We start from the raw sequence: 20,812 nt of genomic DNA, 5'->3' as shown, positions 1-20,812 counted from the left end.
AGGGGAGGAGAGACCATGCTGTAGCGTGACAGATTTCGAGCAGTCTAGGATTTGCAGTGTCTGATCATGGCCTGGCTGGTTTCTTCTAATCTAATGGAAGTGATTCTCTCTTTAAATACTAACTGACCCTTCAAAAAGATTGTTTAGGCAAGATTTTTTGCATATATATTCACTTCCCTTTTTATTAGCAATAGTTATACTGATACTGCTTTTGGAATAGTTAGGATGTAAATAGTTATGATGTAAAATCTATTGTGTATAAATAAAAGAGATAAGTGCCACTCCTGGCTACATGCATGATATAGCTGCATGCATGCATGTGGCATTTATCAGTGACATTATTGGGCTATACCAGCCAAAAAAGCAGATTGCCAAAAATGTCAATTTTCCTTTTATTGCTGCCAATCCAATATGGACTGATATATCAGTGCACCTCTACCGTTCCCCACTTTGGCCCTTCTCCTCCACCAAAATCCAAATTGTTCATCGCACTAGTTGAGAAGGGATATCACTAGGGTGACCCAAAATGCTATGACTAGTATGTGGAACCTTAAGGAGAAGTACAAACTCAGCTCAGAAAACATAATATAAAATGGATGTAGTGTGTGTGTATATATATAGACATATGTTTAAATGTTGTTTCAATTATAAATGTATATTTGTGTATACGTATGTAAAGAACATCTATATAAAACTCTCCAGCTCTGTTCTGTGGTATCTTATTTTTCTTCTCATTCATTTGATTTTGAGTTCTTTATCTCACTGATGAAATAAACTGCTCCCTCGGTAAGTAATAAACATGCTGTTAATTGATTGCTTAGAATCTGCGAAACCAATGTATTCATTCTAATGAGATCATTTTTGGGTAGTGGTTCTCTGTATTTTGCTGTGAGAATGGATAGAAAATGCCATGTACTTTCCTAATATGAAATGAGCCATTCCCCACTTCCCCACTCCAAAGAGGATACATTAATTTTTAGTCCTTTGAGATATATTATTGGAAACATGGACTTCACAACCCCCCTTACTTTGACATGTGGGTGTTTTGCGCAGGTCGTTCCCCAGACACGTGCACAGCGCTCCTCTTTCCTATGTTCGTAGAACTCTGGGTTTTTGAGGATAGCCACCTTCTGCCCATTGTACTCAAGTGTGAATTCAGTGCATCCTTCCAGCCGTTTCTTATTTTCCGTTGAAATGGGCAGCACAATGGGAATGCTCAGATTAATTACACCATCTGTAAAGAAAGAACCATCTATTTTAATGTATTTTAAGATTAAAGTTTGTAAGGGGAGGGGGGAAGAAAAAGGAACATGAAAATGTTCTGAAACAGGATATCCTATTTTTGCATTATTAGGATACTTGGAAGAAGAGGGAAAGATGGCTGACTGCATGGAGAACAGCATGTAACTAACAATATTAAACAATTTTAGAAGCAGCTGCCACTAAACAAAGGGTATGTTTAATCAGGGGTTCTTGCATGCATGTAGCTACTCCAGTGAAGGCATCAAACATAGATGCACTGCACCAATGTAAGACAGGGCTTTGAACTGGTACAACCTGGTTTATATACCAACCCTGGGAACTCAATAAAAACAAAATGGTGATTCTACATGGCAGCATCTTTAAATTCTTCCTCTGAAAACAGTTCAAATACCCTCAGTATCATCAGTATGAGGGTATGCAAAAGGTATTCATAACAGGCAAATATTTAGGTATTTATTTATAAACTATATTTATTCTTTGCCCATTTTATTCCCAGATAAATAATTAATAATAAATGATGAATAATAAAGATCCTTTTACCAGTTCCAGATATACTTCATTATTAAAATGTCTTCTGAACTCTTTAGTTTCTATTATTTAACCTCCAAAAATATTTTACATATTTCCCAGAGCTAGTTTTAATTCTTTTAAAATAGTCCCTGATAAGAAGCCTTATTAAGAGTTGTTTGAAATTCTGGTAAATTAGATGGACCAAGCCAGGCCACCTTTATCTAGTATTTAATTACTATATTGACAGATTACAAATACACATTGCTCCTACAAAAATGAAAACATCCAAAAACAAAATAACAAAACCAAAACTAAAAAAACCCTTCTGGTTTGGCATTAAAGTGCAAAAGATGGAGCAGGCTCACCTCTGCTCTTACTGTCTTCAGCAGGAGCAGGAATCAGCCTGGAGAATCTAATTCAGCTCTTGCTGAATCAATGGAAGTACTTTCAATGATTTCAATAGGAGTTGGACTGGATGTATCCCTGACCATACTTCTGTTACTGAAGTGCTTCCTGCATACTCTCAGACTCAATGCAATTAGATTACAATGGGCATCTATACATGTGCTCTGGGGCGGGGCAGGGTGGGGAGGGGGGACACGATGCTTTAATTAGAGTGGCTCTGAACTGCTCTAATTAAAGTGCTCACAGTGTCATGTGTATTCAGCATCCCACGCTTCAAAATGCCAGTGGGGGTTATTTAACTAAAGCTTGTTAGATAAGCTTTAGTTAAAGCGCCCCTACTGCCATTTTGCAATGCAGGGATGCTGAATACATGTGATGTAGAGGCTGCTGAAGCCTGCTAATTAGCACACTCCAGCAGACTCAATTAATTAGCAAGCACTGGAGTAGAGCTCTGTCTTGTATAGGAGCGCAATGATTGAATACACTTCAGCTTTCTCAGGTTGCTTAGATGTCCTAACAAACTTCTATCTAATATCAATTTTCATGCACAAAATGTCCTGTTGTAGAAATTTACTAATAACATCCCATTTCCAATAATTTCTACCTTAACAAGCAATATAAAAATCTCACTGAATGTTACCACATCACCATCATTTGAATTGCCCCTTTTACTTCCCAATGCTTAAAAAAGTAGTTACACATCATTTTTTTTCCTTCTTGATATCTTTACACACTTATTCCATACCTTACCTTGAAACAGTTTGCAGATCAGTCCATTTTTTAGGTTAGTGTACAAGCAAGAATTTGATCTTTAATATTTTTTCCAGAGGTTTAATTATGTTATTCACAGTATTAATTAAAGATGTTTAATGTTCCTGTTTTTAGCCTGAGGTTAGGGTTTTCCTATTTTTGCTGGGATATATGAATATGCACTACCAATAAATAATAATATATCCCTCCTAATGGCTTACATTCATAAAAAAGAAACATTGAACAAATCAGCAAATGTGATAATAGATGTGATAGGCTGACTATGAGACACTAACGATTTTAGTCTGATTTTTACTCATGGTATTTAAAATCCTCCAGAATTTTATATTTATCTCTAATACACTAAATGTCTACCATTCATCAAAATGAATAACAAATTTAAATTCATGCATGATCAGATGCTTAAAAATGTGGTCACGTGTGATCCAATCAGGTAAGTTTTCCTTCCTTTAAATCTTCCTGTCTGATGGATTTTTATCATAATTTTGAAAATAATTTTAAAAAAATGCAATCCACATCAAATCTACTCATTAAATAGAAACATTTAATGTGTAATAGTTGGTTTGAAAAGCCAATATGGAAAAAAAATTAACATATTAAACAAATACTTTGGGGCTTAGGGATTTCCATTTTCACTTTCAACTTTCAAATACAATAAAGAAAATAGCAATAAGTTATGATATTACCATGTACAACTTACATAAGTTATACAATTAGCATTCTCACAAACCCAGTCAATATTGGGGCTTGGGGTTACTGTATAACTGGTTGGATCAACAAACTAGTGCTTATACCAGTCTTCTAATTTGGATTTCATTTTGACAGAGTATTTAACCATTTTATGATAAAATCTCTAACTATAGTAATTTCCATGCCATCTGGAAAATAATTAAATACATACCAACTACAGACATACCGCATGTACCCTTTCCTGGAGGAATACAAATACGATTAACATGCATATATAACTCTCCCCTCCCCCTGCAAAGCAACAAACCAAAACAAAAACCAAAAAAACCCAGCAACTGTATTGTTACAGTGTTAGGAATCAAATAATTAATTTTAAATCCCACACAGGTATGGCATAATTTTATTGTAGGTGTTTTCTTTTTTAACCTCTTTTTCTTTCAATGCAAATATTAAATGTACAACTGATGGTCAATATTTTCATTTGCTCTTTTAGGAACATGTACTGCATTCAGTCCAAACAAACTGAATATTCAAGAATCCATAGCAGGCAAAGTGTTGAAAGCACTATGTGCCTATTGCATATTGTGGTCTCTCACCTTCCCTGGGTCTCCACAGCCCTGACTCAAGGAGCTAGCATCCAGTTCTGCTCCTGAGAGATGGACTTTACCTCTGGTCAGACAATCTAGTGCAACCCACAGTTCGAAGCAGCAGAGTAGGCAGTATCTTCAGTGAAGGCATTTGTTGGGCAAAGACCACCCAGCAAAAGGTTGTCTGTTCTACCCTCCCTCTGAAGAGGTTAAGCAGTACCTCCATTCTCAATCCAGCTCACATAGCCCTGAGCACCCACAAAAATGCTCAGCTGTTCCCCTTCCAGTCCCTCCATCTCCCCAAAGTTCCTCTACTTCTCTCAGTCTCTAGACTCTTCTGGCCAAGAGCTGACAGGTTACTTCCTCCAACCTATTCTCCCATTACCATGTTTATCACATTTGGGGGGGGGCATAGGAAAGATGGGGAGGGAGAGAGGCATCTCACTTTCATTGCTATGTCAACAAAGCTATTCAAGGCTGTTGGTGCTTAAAGTCCATTTGGTCTTGTCCTGTACCTAGCTAGACCTGGCACTTAATCCTTCATTCTCTGCGCACAAGCGAGTGAGGTAAACTGAGTCACACAAGCCTCTGGCTGCACAGAATAGAAAGGCAGCTGGATGTATCTGTCAGAGGAGGTGTCTCTTCCAAGAGACAAGTCAAGACTTAAGTGGCCCTACAGCTGCTGCTGCCAAATTAAGGGCTTTGGATCCTCATTTGCCATATATATAAAACTGGAGTGGTTGCACAGCCAGAGAAGGATTAACCTGGCTCTTGGCAATGACACCTCATCTCTGAGCAGCACCCTGCCAGGTGCTCTGTTACATGTGGCTAGAGACTTGAGCTTCCCTGCCTCCATTCTGGCACCCTAGGTTGCAAACACTATCAGGTACACTTCTGGGGAATATAAATCAGAGTGGCAGTAGAGAAAAGGGGAGCTTAACCTGTGGCAGCCCTGCCAAAAATGTAGGCCACCACTGTTTTCAGGTTGTTTTCAAGTGTAATCATAAACAGTACATCACAGTAAAACCAGCCAGGAGGTAACAGAGGTATGGGTTATAGTGAAGACATTTGCTCTGAGGGGAAAAGTTACAGCTAGAAGGTCAGTCAAAAAGGTACTCAGGTTTATTAAGGCCACCTGGAAATCTAGAAACAAGGATTAAGACCACATGACCATTAGACTACAAAAACTATGCTTGCCATGTCCCAACCTTACATACTTAATGCTAAATTATTTTAGTCTTGTCAGTATTTACTAGACACTGAGCAGATCTACATGTGCAAATGCTGCAGGGTAGATTTTACTTTAGAGTAAATTACTCTACAGTACAGTAAACCTACCCAGGGCAGGCATCTACAGATGTAGAGATGCTGTAGAAGATCTGCTGCTCCTGGTAGCAGGCTGCTCCCTCCCTCTCTGGCCCTGCACTGAGCCCCTGCAGCCCCCCCCCTCGGTGCTAGCCCAGGGGCTGGCAGGGAGCAGAGGGCCAGGAGACAGCTGTCTCTTGGCAGGGCCTGGGAGATTGCTCTGTACTTCCAGGGGGCTGCCTGCTGCAAGGAGGCACCAGGCAGCATCTGCCTCTGGCTCCCCAGTAGGGGGCAGGGGGTGTAGAAAGTGCTGTAGGGGAGAGGCAGGCTCCACAGTGCCTGCTCTGCGATTGTGATCAGGGAGTGGAGAATGGGAGCTCTCTGCTGCCGGGGCACAGTCTCCACCTAGGCACTGGTACCCTGGCAGCAGGCAGCTCCCAGGGGCAGGGAACAATCTCCTGCCCCCTGCTGCCTGGCTGGCCAGGAGCAAAGTTGCTTCTGGTTGAGCATCCACATATGCCATAAAGTGCAGTAGGTAATCGAGAGTAAAGATGCTGCATATATTTACAGGTAGCAAATTTATACGTGATTACAGCCAATTACTGCACAGTAAGCATCAGCATGTGTAGACAGTGACACTTACTGCAAAGTAATTAGCTGTAATCTCGAGTAAAGCATCTCATATAGACGTGCCCACTGGGGACAGAAACACGATCATTATGAGTCTGATGAGCGGGATGTGTAGTTCTGAGTGGAAGCTACATACTGGTGATGCTGTAGTTCAAATGTTGACAGTCCAAACACATTGAAAAGGAATGGTACCAGCACTGAACTCATGGAAACTTTTACAGTCAAGATATACTTATCCTGTACAAGCTCTCATCACCTGATTTTACCTCTCTCACTTACTGTCAGTATCATTTTATTATGTGAGTAGACACAATCAACGAAACTGAGTTATTATTCAACTTTGAAAAATATAAAAAGCAAGAAATCATACCATTCAGCAGAGTCCCAAAATGGATCACTTGCAAGTATTCAATCTCACGCATAAATCCCTTCAGTGGTGTGGCCCAACCTTCACTCAGAACTTGGACCCACTGTAGGTCTAACTGAAAAGCAAATTCAGTTATATAATCAGACAACACCATCAAGGATGGCTTTCATCAGGCAGGGGAAAGCCTGAGCCTCTGCTTATCTGCTTATCTCCTCACACCTTGTCGCACCCTTCAAAGGATCTGGCATCACTGCAGGGCACTCTGGTTGAGAATCACTGGACAGGTTACACGAGATACTTACTGCACATCAGCCTAATAACACTGCGCAGTAGCATGTCACGGCAAAAACTATGCTAATAGCCTACTGTGCAGTATTAGGCTAATGCGCAGTAAGTGTCACTAAATAACCATGCGCTCCTGCTACTGAGCAGTAAATCTAGGTACTGAACCTTTAATTAGTACTTTATTAAGGAAGTACTAAACTAAATGTGCAGTATCTAAAGGTGCATTAATGAATGTGCAGATGGGCCCAGTGTCTTAAACACATCTTTCATCCAGATGGATTTTCAAAGTCTTTTTAAGACTGTGGATCAAAAACTGTCCTCAGTTACATTCATGCAACCTTATTTGCTTCCATGATATTGCTAACAATTGCACCTATAATTTGCTTACAATAAGAAAGGGCACAGAGGCAATTTTACAGGGAGAAAAAGCACCCATAATAAAAAGGTGGGGCTGATACCCAACTAAAATTTTTGGTCAAATTATTGAAGCTTAGTGATACTTATAAGCCTTAGCATAAGCAAAATAGGCTGTAACATACTAGAAGCTATACAAAAAATTCTGTCCATTTAGATAAGTTCTTCAGAATAAATCTTTCAACTATATCTCAGCATGAAAAGTTTTAATCACAAAGATTATTTTTCAATTATCTTTGTGAGACTCTAGTACTGGCAACAAATACTATTAAGTTGTCACTAGTCAAACTTAAGGGATGCTGTTCTTTGAAAGATTTATGTTGTAAATTTTGATCAACTTTATTTTAATCTGATTATATCATGGTAGAGAATTCTATTTTTGGATATAATGAATGCTTCTTTGGTAGATAAAATCAAGGTGGAAACAGAGGTAGTAAAACATTGTTTCTATGATGCTAATCAGAACTGATAGACTAAATCTGAATTTCAAAGTCCTGGGTTTGTAGCATTTGAAAAAGGAGTTCCACAGTTAGGAATCAGGCATCCCAAAACTAATGATATAACTGTAATAGTACAGTATCTACTAATACTAAAGAGAAACATAACACATAGAAAAAGTTATGCAAAAAATATTTTTTCCTATTTGTTTTGATTCATATCCTGTTGCTGTCATGTTACTACTTTTTTAATCAAATGCTAATCCTTTAACTGATCATATTCATATAGTACTAAAATTTATAACAACCAGAAATCAAAGGGATTATACACATATATTTGGTACTGCAACTTGTGCAGTAATTTCTTAACCTCTAAACCTAAGAGGTACAATAAATTTTAAAAATGTCATTGCAGTCACAATGCCCACCTTGGTAATCTCCAAAGCAGGCAGTGCATTAGCTTCTGCACGAGCCATGTCAATCTTATTTTCAGGTACAAACAGTTCAAGAACATCCCTAATTGCAGTATTGGGAACAATGTTCTAAAAAGAAAAAAAAAATCAGTTAACGCCTTATTTTTAAGCAGAAATTATACCAGAAAGGCAACAACTGAAAACAGACTTTAGAATCAGCCAGTAGGCAGGGTGAGTAAAACATCACCTACTTGTGCTTGTAGCAACTCTACAACCTGCTGAATACAGTCATTCACTGTAGAAATATTTGTTTTCAATACTAGATCAGGATGTTCTGGTTTCTCATATTCTGAGTCAATCCCAGTGAATCCTATGGACAAGTAAACCAAAACTAAATTGACTGATACAACACTCAGTATACTAAGTGTCAATAAAACTGTAGAAATGGCAAGGAAATAGACTGTCATGCAAGGTTTGCATGCTCAAGAATGGTCTTGACACTTCTTCTCATTCTATAAATAAAGCACTTGATAAAACCGGAGAATTATGATCTTCCATGCTACAGAAGAAACTTGTATTTGCTTACCTCTGGAGATCTGTTGAGTTCAGTACTGAAAAGACCATTTATTATATTGTCTGGAAAGCCAGAAACAAAAAAGAGGTATTTTTGAAGACAGAAGCAAGGGGTAAAGAAGTCTATTAGGGATCTGCAGGATTTAGAAGGTAGAAATTAGCTTATTTCTATTCTCCTCTTTTCCTTCATCTTCCACAGGTGGCTGACTTTCTTCCTTTAACTTGAAGAGGTAGCAACTCTGATTTTCTTTATCTTTGTCCACTATTGATGAGAAGAGAAGGGAGAGAATAAAAAGAAGATATTTTGATAGCATTAAAAATAACTAATTGATTATCGTACCTTTGATTTCTCCAGCCCTTGCTTTTTTGTAAAGACCTTTCACATCCCTGCTTTCACAGATATTTAGAGGAGCATCTATAAAGATTTCAAAGAAGGGAAGTCCAGCAATTTCATGAATTTTCCTTGCATTTCGACGATCCTGTTATTAGCAAGAGGGGAGATCATAAGTCAATTCTCACTGAAATGTTGCTAACAGTTCTATTTGGCAAATAGCATCTGCCTGGAGTTGAATTTACCTATTAAAGGTAAGGCCAAATTCATCCTCTTTATAATTTTATTTCATATGTAAAAATATATTCCAATTAAAAAAAATGTATCTTTTGAATGTTTAATAAAAATCATTAGTTTGATCTCAATTCTGTTTTTCATAGGTAATTTGGTATAGCCGAATCTTTAAATCTGAACAATTATTTGTTAAGTAACCTTTTAAAGAAAGAATGCTATAATTGGCTGCATTGACCTGACATTAGAAGACATTTGGTGTTATTATGACACATAATTAATTTTAAGTATAATAGAAATGAATTAGAATTATATCAATGTGATGTTAATATAAAAACCTAGAGTCTTTATTCCAGTTTTCCTTCTTTACAGAAACTTTTGATTATGAGTCTCTTCAGTGAGATTTTATACTTTTTTCACCTTAATAGAATCCAAGTTTTCTGTATATTTTTAAACATGAATATGTCATGCTAAATTGCTTTCTAGCAATTTGGACCTAGGAAATTTACTTTTGCATTCTTGTGAGTTTTTTTTTTTAAAGGACAGGAGGGAAAAATTAAAAGGCGTGTCTGCAACAATGTAAATTACTCTGTTTAGAATTTTTCCTTTCTTCAAAATTACAGGAATATACCAGAATATATTTCAATACATTTACCTTTGTAAAAGGGGAAATGAAACTAGTAATGCACACAAGACCAGCATCTGCAAAAAGCCTGGCAACCTCAGCAACACGGCGGATATTTTCTTCTCGGTCATCAGTTGAGAAACCCAAATTTTTATTTAGGCCATGCCGAATATTATCTCCATCCAGAGAGTAGCAAGGAATGCCATGGGACACCAGATACTCTTCCAGAGCAAAGCCAATGGTTGTCTTACCAGCACCAGAAAGACCTATTAGAGAGGACAGGCAAAGCAATATGGAGGTTCATCTTCAGCATTAAAAAGACAGAAAGCCAAAACTGTAGTCTAATCAACTTAATCAATTATGAGTAATTCAACAACAGCTTCTATACAACTATGCCTAGAGAAAACAGACTAGATGCCTGAAACAGACTGGAAAATAAGGACAGACATTAGCCAACATAAGATCATTCCTTCTCATTATAAAACCAAAAGAGGGGACTTTTTAAGGCACATTAACTCCATGAAGATTACTTCACAGAGATTCACAGCATCATCCTGTTGGGGCTAATGCAGGTTTGGCACTCTACTTACCCCATGAGTGAGATTCACTCAGACCTCTTATATCTCAAGTGCTCTGCATGATGCCAAGACAATTGGGACAGGAAATCTGTACCCACACAGAGATGTACCATGGTGAGGTGCAGAACCTAATAGTTCAATATTTTATGACACTCAAAGGTCCTATATCAGGTCCAATGCCAACCACTTCTTGTACCAAATCCATCTCTCTATACATACTTTAGACAGCACGTGAGCAGTCCCTAGTATCTGTGTTGGAGAAAGAAAGGCTGGCTTGAGACAATATGGTCCATTTGATTTTCATTAGATGGTCAACTAACAGACAAGGACTAAGTACAGAGAGTCAAAAATCCCAAGGCTGAACGGATTCAACCCTCACAGGTTGGTCTAAGCTGCATAGACTAAACTGATAAGCAAGTGACCAGACATTTACTTTTGATTCCAGAAATGTAGCCACATGCCTGCAGTGGCCCAAGGTAGAAGCTGGAGGGTGCTAGAGCGAGCCCCCACTTCCCTTCTGTAGCAGCTGCAAGGCTGGCAGGAAGCTAAGCTGGGGCAGGAGGTGTGGCAAGGCCCTGACAAGCTGCTGAGTATGACTGGGGATGGGTTTAAACCCCCACCCTGGCTGACAGAGACCCCAGCTGGGATATGCCTGGAGGGAAAAGGGGGAAGCAGCCCTTGCCAGGTTTGTCCCCAAGGGAAGGGGGCATGGCCAGACACTGGCCAGAGCAGCAGCTCAGGCAAAGAAAGGGAGAGATGGGGTTTAAACCTCCCACCTCCCTTGTCTGCTACTGGCATGGGGACTCCAGCCAGGGTTTGCCCAGCTTTTTGCCCCACTGACCGTTCATTTGTTGGGGGGCATGGCCAGAACTGGCCTGGGCAGTGCCTTAGATGAAGGGAGGAGCAGAGAGGAGGATTAAACTCCCCTGTCTCCCCTCTCTCCCACCAGCATGAGGACCCCAGGAGAGTTTAATTCCCCTGCCTGTCCTCCCTCCACCTGAGGTACTGCCCAAGCTGGCTCCAGCCATGCTTTCCACCATGTGAGTGGCCAGCAGGGTGGAAAGTCAAGAAGACCCCAGCTGGGGTCCTTGTGCCAGTAGGATAGAGGGGAAACAGGCCAGAGCCAGCCTGAGGTGCTGCCTGGGCTGGCTCTGGTCATGCCTGAGCCACTAAAGGAGCAAGCAGGGAGAAAAGCTGTGCAGACCTGAGATGGAGTCCCATGTGGGTGGGAGAGTGGAGGTAGGGGGGTTTAATCCTCCTCCCTTCCCCTGAGCCTGCTGGCCCATGCCCCATCCCCTCCACTCTAGCAGGGAAAAGTCTGGCAGGAGCTGCTCTGCCCACACTAGACAGACAGGGTGTGCCAGCTGGGTTTCCCACCCCCAACCCCATGTCAGTCAGCCCTTACTGTTCCAGCTAGGGAGCAGAGAGGTAGGGCTAACCCTGTTCTTCTTGAGCAGACAGCACAGCCCAGCCCAGGGCTGCAGATCATGCTAGGATGCTGGGGCACTGATTTAACTTGAACCAGGAAGGGGTCTGGGACAGAAGTTCCATAAACCAGTTTGACCTAAATCAGTTCAGTCTGATACTACATTCAGTCAGGTTTATCTTAAACCAGTTTTGGCCATTTTGAAACCAGTTTATGTGCACTGAATGTCTGTTCTGTTATAGGTTTAAACCAGTGTCTGATCACTTAAACTGGGTTATGTGTAACGTCTGTCCCTAGCCCTGTTGTGTTACAGGTTTGAACTTGTTTCTGATCACTTATATTAGTTTATGTGTCATTTCTGTCCCTAGCCAAGGCCTATTGTTAATCTAGGAAAGCTGTCTAAAGGGCCTCAGATATACTTACATTTTTTAGCCCATTCTTTTAATATTAAAGTAACAGACAGTCACTATTTCTTTTAGCATAAGCAGTAATCAGTAGTATAACTAGGGTGGGCTGACAGGGAAAACTGTCCCAGCACTGACTTGTGGGGGGAGGTAAAAAAAAAAAGAGCTGTTGCTGGCAGCCACATGATTGCAATTGCTCCAGTCACTTCTGGAAGTAAAATAATTAGCAGTACTAATATAAACACCAACACATGGAGTTTCTAAAATGAAAATATTTTAGAATTTCCAATTCGCTGGACATTTTGGAATTTCCCATAAACTGGAAATTCTGAGCTCCTGACATCTCTGCTTGGTTTATTGACTTGTGTTTATGGGTTTCAAGTTGCAATTATCCACCAGTAATGAGCAATATTTCCACATTCATTTTCAGTCATAATAAGGATTACAATACCTGTTAGCCAAACTGTGCAGCCTCGAAATCCACCTCTCGTACCCACAATTTGTCCTCTCTTACTCCTGCTGACATGATGAGCTTGATAAATCACATTAGTGGATCTTGGGAGAGCCTACAAACACATACACAAACACTTTATTGTTGTGTTTCATATTGTAGAAGAGAAAATTTCAACATGAATTAACATAAAATAAAACATCAAAATTCAATCAAAAACTGTTATCTATAGTAAAGCCCAGAAAAAATGTTTTTTTTCTGTACTGTTTCTGAGTAAATAGTACACAGATTTATAGAGAACTTCAGCAGTTGTACAGTAAGGGGTAAAATAATAAGTAAGATATTCTTGTTTGGTTCTATATAGATGTGGAGTGACACAGAGAGCAGGGACAAGGGCTTAGGAAAGTGGGGACGGGAACTGGGAATGGCAGGGATGAGAAGAATGTGACCGAGAGTAGGGGAAGTGACAAGAAAGACAATAATTAGGATAGAGTCTGGAGGAAATAGACTGGGCCTGAGAGGAAAAGCCTGATGAGAAGAAATGGTATGGAATCCTGAACTGAGGACTGTATTATGCCATACAGACAAGAGGTATGAATTCAAGTTGAACCAGCAATTTTTCTTTTTATATTTTCTAATATTGGAGTGATAGACTTTACAACTACAATTTAAGGGTTTTTTTTGTTTATGGAAACTACACATATATAATTTTAAAGTAACTAGGCCTTCAGACTTCTGAATAAGTGTCTCCAGTTTAGCAATGTAATATTTTATCTATTGTGGTAAATCAGACACTGTATCATGGCCATTAAAGAAAGGAGGTCATTATTTATAGGCATATATAGGCATCTGCCTGTGTCGCGAGACAACAGATTTGTACCAAATGAGGCATCAGCTCATTAAACATCTGTGTGTATGTGTGGTTGTAGAGCCCAATTCTTGAATGACAGTCCCTTCACTTATCGCATATGAAGCTCATATCTAACAGTCCTGAATGTGATGTGGGTTTCTTCCTGAGGTTTCTTCTTTCCTCAGCCTGCTGGGCTCTTCTTTCATCCAATGCCTTCATTCCATGCTTAACAGACAATTTGCAAGAGCTTCAGTCCTCAACAATCTTCTTTCAGTAATTTGGCTCAGTGTATATTCATATCTGTCTTGCAAACATCTTTGAAATGGAGATAAGAATAACCATGTGGTCTTCTTTTTGTGACGAGTTCTCCATACAAGCAATCACCATACAAGGCCTTTGTTTACCCTCAGTATAAACTTGCATTGGTGCTGTTCTATTAATTGGACCACGGGCCTAAGAAAACAGCTTGTGTTCAAATGCCTTTACCACTGAATGTTGGCTTCTCATTAGGGCTGGGTTTCCTACTGAGCCAAAGAAAAAGCTTCAGGGCTAGGGACAGACATTCAAATAGCTGAAGCCTAAATTGATTCAGTCTTCGTAGGTTAGTCAAACCTGGCTAAGTTGAACCAATTTGCAAGTGAACAGGCATTCAGGATGTGTAGGCACATGCCTGCAGTGGCTCAGGCCAGAAGCCAAGGGGCATTAGAGTGTGTCCTCAGCTGCAGGGAAGCTGTGCTAGGGGAGGGGTTGTGGCCAGCAGTAGTCTCAAGTGAACTGGCCAGGGAGGGGGTTTCATTCAGCGGCAGGGGTGGGGCCATGGCCAGAGACTGGCTGGCATGGCCCTGTTAGGTGAGGAGGCAAGGAAGGTAGTTATTTCCCCCCCTCCCTCCAGCGTCTAGTGGAGGGGCAGGGAAGGAGCTTATTCCACTGCTTGCCCTATGCAGTGATTGATCAGTGACAGCAGAGGTCATAGCGGGTGGACCCCGGCTGTAGTTCCCTGGGGACAGAGTGGGGAATAAACCCCCTCCCCGCCCCCTCTGCCACAGAGGCCATGTTGGCCGGCCTCTGGCCGTGCCCAGGGCCCTGCTGCTGCTGCTGCAGTAAGGGGGGACTGCCAAGTAGACCCCAGGAGCAGGGAATTAAACCCCCTCCCTGGCCAGTTTACTTGAGGCTGCTGCCGGGGCTGGTCCTGCCCTCGCTCCTGGAGCAGTGAGCAGAAAAATGCCTAGCAAGTCTGTACTGGTGCAACACAGGAGGGAAGGAGGGAATAGACCACTTCCCTGCCCCCTTTGCATTGTGGGGGGGGCGGCATCTGGCCATGCCATCACCTTTGCCCACCCTTGCTCCAGCTAGGGAGCAGAGGGCCAGGGCCAGCTCTGCTCTGCTGGAGCAGAGAGCACAGCCCCTCCCCCCTCTTGGTCTGCAGAGCATGCTGGGATGCTGGGGGACTCTGGTTTAACTTAAACCAGGAACGGACCTCGGACAGAAGTTCCATAAAGCAGTTTGAACTCAATCGGTTAAGTCTGATACTACATTCAACCAGGTTTATCTTAAACTGTATTTGGCCATTTTGAAACTGGTTTCTGTGCACTGAGCTTATTTTCTGTTACAGGTTTAAATCAGTTTCTGTGTAACTTCTGTCCCTAGCCCAGGAGTCTGAAGGGAAAAACCATAGAAATATTTTCTCCCAAAGAGATCTGGATGATCATTTACACAACATTTAGTGTACTGCATATGCAACAAGGAGCTCTTAAATTTCACCATAATGTTCCACCTAGTGTTGTAAAAATATTTATACTTCTCCTAGGATTAAAGAAGTAAAGTGTTAACCCAGATTTTGTTTGCCCCAGATAATTTCAGAAAAAAGAAAAAAGGAGTCAGCCACAAGAAAATAAAATGGAAGAAGTATTTTAAACATGTTGGCCAGGCAGACAGTTAATTTTTTCTGCTTCTGAGATCAGTAACAGTCTTAGGATTCAGCAACAGAATACACATCTATTTGGAAAATCAATATGTAGTAATAACAGATGAGTTTGCTCCTCTAAAATTCAGATGAAAAGTGTTTCAGTAACACAGAAGTCATTCCTTTTCCTGCTCCCCATTTACTCTGCCTTTCCTCAGAGAGACCAACCTAACAATTCTGAGAAAAAATAATCAGTTTCTCACTTATTTAAAATGTTTTGGTTGAAAGATTTCAAAAGCCGACTTTCTTTTTTTACACCTGAAAATTCTGGGTGCAATCTTATACTTGCAATTTTTTAGGAGTAAAAGGGACTGATCATCTTGGACTAGCTAGCAAATTTCAGGACAATGTCCCAGTTTCCCCAAGGACTCACTGATCATCTTGAACTGATAATGCTGCTTCCCAAAGCAATATTTCCACATTGCATAGTTGCATTCTTATGGTACTGCACCTTGGCTACTTAGTTATGCTCCTCTCCAGAATTAACAACATGTCTACAGTGATGCATTAGGACAGCAATAATAACCAAAAAGAGAGATATAAACTACTTCAATGGGGGGTTTGTGGAGCATCCAGGATTTTGCTCCCTGAAAGGTGGCTGCTTTATTTATGGCACAACTACTGTTACATTCTTATATCTGACTTACAGGCATTTTTAATATCCAAGTGCCAATAACTGAGTGTACAACAGACAGACACAGAAGTTAGAAGGTGTCACCAATGCTTGCCAGAAGCAGGCTGGAATGGCCTAGCCTGGGTCCAAGGCAGTCCAGTACTGCTTCTCTGCACTGTCTGAGGTGCAGTGCAGGGAAGCTCCCTGCTGCCCCACCACCTGGCCCCAGTGCAGGCAAAGCCTCCCATTGATGAACTCTGTGGAGAACACCCTGCTCTCTGTGGGCCAGATCCAGCCCATGGGCCATTAGTTGCCCATCCCTGAAATAAGGCATTGAGGAAATGAAGTAAGCTGAGTGGAGTGATTTGTGACAAGAAAGTGTCAATTCATCTGAAGGAAAAAAATTCACAAGACAGTGGTGTTATTGTATGGATGGAGTTGCTGGGCAGTGAAGAAACAACATTTATCCATGGAGGTGTTAGAGATGAAGATGTTCAGGTGGATTGGGAAGTCAGCAGCAGAGCCTAACAAGCAGAGTTGGTGCCCAGTGGGGCGCAGGTTCCTAGAGCAGGAGCAGAGGGTAGGGGCATTTTGAGACTGGGGGGTAGTCCAGAGAGCAGAGCAGGGCCAGGCATGGGTCCAAGGGAAGGGAAGGTGTACAGGTTCCAAGAGCAGGGGAGGGGGGCAGCAGTGTTACCCATGCTAGGAACTCCTCAACACGTAAAGATGATATCAATAAAGGAAAAACTGGGCAGACTACAAGTACTTAGAATAGGGGGGGAAATCCTCCCAAACTGCAAGATATGATAAATTCCTATTCTCAGATCCATGATACTGTCTCATGACATGATGGGAAGTCCCCGAAGTAAAAAATTTTGAAAGCTGCTGTTTTAACCAGTGGGAGATCCATTCAGCCCTGATGGGATTCAACAGGCCTCCTGTTCTCACTCTCAGTTCCCATTTTAATTGCCATAGCTCACAGAACAGACGGTTGCTCCTTCACAGATTGCTAGCAACTGATTGCTTCTCCTTCAGCAGTTACTTCATTGGTTAAAACAAACTGTTTTGGAGCCTTTGTGTGGCTATTACTGAGGCTGAGTACATTTGCCTTTTTCTTTTGTTTTAAAATACGTTTTTTACTCCTTGTCCTTGTTGAAGGAAGGAATCAGTAAATGTCACCATCTGATAAACACCAGCACATCAATGCTTCTGACCAATGCTCAGATACAGAATTCTTCGCCAGTATAATTGCTCAATATTAAAAAAATGTAATGCTGGATGTTTTGAGAGATTGGGACCACTGCATTTCAGCAAGTGCTAAATGGACACGGCATCTAAAATTAAATCTGTCATAGTATTAACTATACCTGAGGTCAAAAAGTCACATTTATTTTGAAACACCAAAGTTCGTCACAATTTACAGAACAGCATCAATTGTTGATGACTATTCCTAATTCAACAGAGCACAGAACCACTAAATCCGGGTCCAAATTTACTATTTTCTACAGTTTGGAAGCTACTGTTACTGTTAATTTAGAACTACCAACACTGCAGCACAAAGCTCACCTGATGCTTCATCCTTAAGCCTGCCAGTTCCTAAAGTTTCCCTTCTGCAAAGAAAGTCTACCTCAAATATAAACTTCCTCATGAAAATATATTATACAGCTGTCCCAGAACTAGGCCAGCAGAGAAATATTCCCTACAATATCCTAGTATTAAGAGTACATTAGCTGCATATGCATCCAATGGAACAAAAGAATCAAAGTTGTATGAATATATTGAATGCATGATTGGCACTGGTAGTGCAAGCAACTGTGAAGAAAACTTCCAGAGAGTATATTGACTGTAGCCTGTTTTATAAAGCTGCAAAACTATAATAAAGCCCCAATCTATTGAAGACTTTATATGCATGACTAACTTTATACACTAGAAACAGCCCAAATAATGTATGTAAGATTAATTACAAAGAATGACGTTAGGCAGGTGAGAGAGCTTCTCAAACTGCATACATTTTGCAGGATCTGTGCCTAATTTTAGAAAATATTAAAGAACAAATTGCTAATGCCAAGCCAACATGATAATGCAGAAAAGGCTGACTATAACTCTCAGTAAAGAGGAAACAAACTTCCATTAATTTCAGTGGGTTCTGAATTGGGTGTGTCCTGTGGTTTTTGCACATTTTTAAAACTATCATTTGCCTTTAATGGAATTACAGAAAGTCTACAGATTCAGGGCTAATGTCAATTCTCGCTACCGCATTCTTAGCAATAAACTTTCTGACCATAAAGTGGTTTTCATTTAATCGCTATTTAATAACAAAAACGTAACAGTGTCCTGATTAAGTATTTCACATTTTCTTTATTCCATAATTCAGTTTTATACAGTCCAAAAAGAATTATTTTTAAAAATCTGTGGTAACCAAGAAATGTTTCCTTTTTTAATTATATAAATTATATTTTAGCAAAAACAAGACCAATAAATAAAATGACAATTGTTGTTACTTAGACCTAAATTAAATGTCAGCATGTGAGAAGTATTCTATGGAAGCAAATAAGACTGTTTTGTGCTAGGCATAATTCTGTACAGGACTGAGGCCTGACACTGCAGGCACACTCCTTTCTTTATATTTTTAGATTATCTGTTAAGAATACTGTTTTCAAAACATACAAGATTTCATGTTTTATTCCACAATCTTTTAAAAACAAATAGATTTTGGCCTTAATCCTGCTTCTACTTAAGTTTTAACTCAGCTTTTTGACAGTAGCCAGTGGGAGGCAGTGGCAAGTCGGGCGCTGTAACTAGCCTCAGCCCCCTTCCTTGCCCCCACAGCCAAGTCAAATCTCCCCTCCCTGCAACCAGCTGGCTGCTCCTTGGAAGGACTCAGCCCAGGGCGCTGTGTTGGTACCCGCACTGCTACTGCTTGCAATGGGGCGATTAACCTCCACTTCCCCTCAGGCTATTGGCATCTGGCTACCATGGCCCCAGGTACAGAAGTGGAGCCTGTCTGCCCCCTCTCTGCAATGGGGTGATTAAACTCACACTTCTCCTTAGGTTACTAGGGTTTGGCCGTGGTCCCACTGCTACCACCATCAGTGAGTGAGCAGGGGTGGGAAGCCGGGGACCCCTGACAAGGGCTGCTTCTCCCTTTCCATAAAGGCAGACCCCAGCTGGGGTCCCTGCAGGCTAGGGTGGGGTTTAAACCCCTCCCTGATCATACCCAGGCCTGCCTGGGCCTGGCCATGCCCCTTTCCTCAGCTTATTTTCCTTCCAGCTGAGGGCTCACTCTAGCACCCCCGGCTTCTGGCCTGAGCAACTTGAAGCATGTGCTTGCATTTCCAGAGTCAAAAGTGAATGTCTATTCACTTGTAAATTGGTTCACTTGATCTACACATCTTAGACTAACCTGCAAAGATTGAATCAATTCAAACTCTGACTTTTTGAACATCTGTCTCTAGCAAGAAAGTTTGCAGTAGCTGCTGCTGCTGTGTAATATGCCTGCAGCCACCACTGTACCATCAGTAGCTTTGCCCACACCACCCTTTTTGAAATCCTAGATCCCCCCAAGAGAATGGGGGGTATCCTCTTCCAAAATTCACAGGAAATCCCACTTAGTTTAGGGTACTCACAAAGGTTAGAAGTAACCCTGCAGAACACAAGGTTTCTCCTGCCCACACACTATCCTTTCTCCTTTTTCTTTGCAGTCTGATTTCTCCTAATATTTCTCCCCTACACAGTAACACGTCATTTTTGCTAGTATATAGCACCTCTCATCCCCTCCACTCCCAAAATAAGAGGGGATAATAGGGCCCTAATAGGATTATGAACTGTACTGCTTGTCACACCCATCTCTTCTGAAAGACTTCTTTTAGAGTAGCTGAGCTGCCTGGTGATGTGCCACAGAACATCCTGAGTAAGTACTGAGTAAGTATGTGATTCCATGGGCTCACATAACATTAATCATCAACATTAAGGAAAACTTCTGAACTGGGAATCCATTTTTTATTCAGGGCTGTGAATAAACTGAGTGGAACCACACTTGTTCTCTGGCACAATCTAACTTTTTATGTTTGTTAATTTTGGCAATATTACATCAATCTCTTTCCTTTGCCAAGAACATACCATGGAAGATTTTAAGGAGACTAACAGAGACATCCTAGTTACCTGAAACAAGTAGCCATTCAGCTTGGAGACAGACAGTTGGAAATGCCAAAATTACTCTAGTAATGCACACAGGTTTTTTAAGATTGTGTTAGTTCAAGAATTTCTGATACTTTATTGTGACCCTAATTTTGAGTGCAACAGAAATATAATAAATTCATATCTGCTCATGGAACCACAACTTCTTTATACACTTAAAAGAAAGACTGAAGTACTTGCTCCCATTTCCATTCACAATGCAGATAAAATACACATCATACACTGGTTTCTTAAGCCGCCCCGTGACTTTAAGTTAGCAGTTACCCAGTTCAGATAACTTGTTCTACTGAGACAGTAATATATTATCACTTCTTTCATTAATACTAAAAAAAAATAATAATTAGTTTTTATGTTAGGACTCATAAATTTCACAATGTTTTTTCAAAGCTGAGAAAAATGGGCAAATGTTACTTAAAAAGAACTCTCTATCTTCTTTCCAAAGTATAACAGGCAGCTCTGTGAAGGAAATTTATAGATTTCTCCAGTGTCTCTT

The 20,812-nt window shown here is 40.7% G+C and overlaps 1 protein-coding gene across 1 annotated transcript in view; it reads right to left on the bottom strand.

Moving 5' to 3' along the window:
• Nucleotides 1-20,812, bottom strand: part of PAPSS2 (3'-phosphoadenosine 5'-phosphosulfate synthase 2) — a 48,655-nt gene that overhangs the window by 9,011 nt on the left and 18,832 nt on the right. The window contains exons 2-8 of the mRNA XM_090056529.1: nucleotides 12,697-12,811; nucleotides 9,868-10,103; nucleotides 8,991-9,129; nucleotides 8,329-8,447; nucleotides 8,093-8,206; nucleotides 6,532-6,643; nucleotides 1,029-1,234 (exon numbers count right to left, since the gene is read on the bottom strand). Coding sequence (XP_089912655.1) covers nucleotides 1,029-1,234; nucleotides 6,532-6,643; nucleotides 8,093-8,206; nucleotides 8,329-8,447; nucleotides 8,991-9,129; nucleotides 9,868-10,103; nucleotides 12,697-12,811 — 1,041 coding nt within the window. The remainder of the gene's footprint in view (nucleotides 1-1,028; nucleotides 1,235-6,531; nucleotides 6,644-8,092; nucleotides 8,207-8,328; nucleotides 8,448-8,990; nucleotides 9,130-9,867; nucleotides 10,104-12,696; nucleotides 12,812-20,812) is intronic.

This window comes from Crocodylus siamensis, chromosome 7 (genome assembly GCF_052110815.1).
Source record: "Crocodylus siamensis isolate JL-2025a chromosome 7, ASM5211081v1, whole genome shotgun sequence".
Lineage (NCBI taxonomy): Eukaryota > Metazoa > Chordata > Crocodylia > Crocodylidae > Crocodylus > Crocodylus siamensis.
Note: the sequence above shows the minus strand (reverse complement) of the source record. Positions and strands in the feature narration are given on the sequence as shown.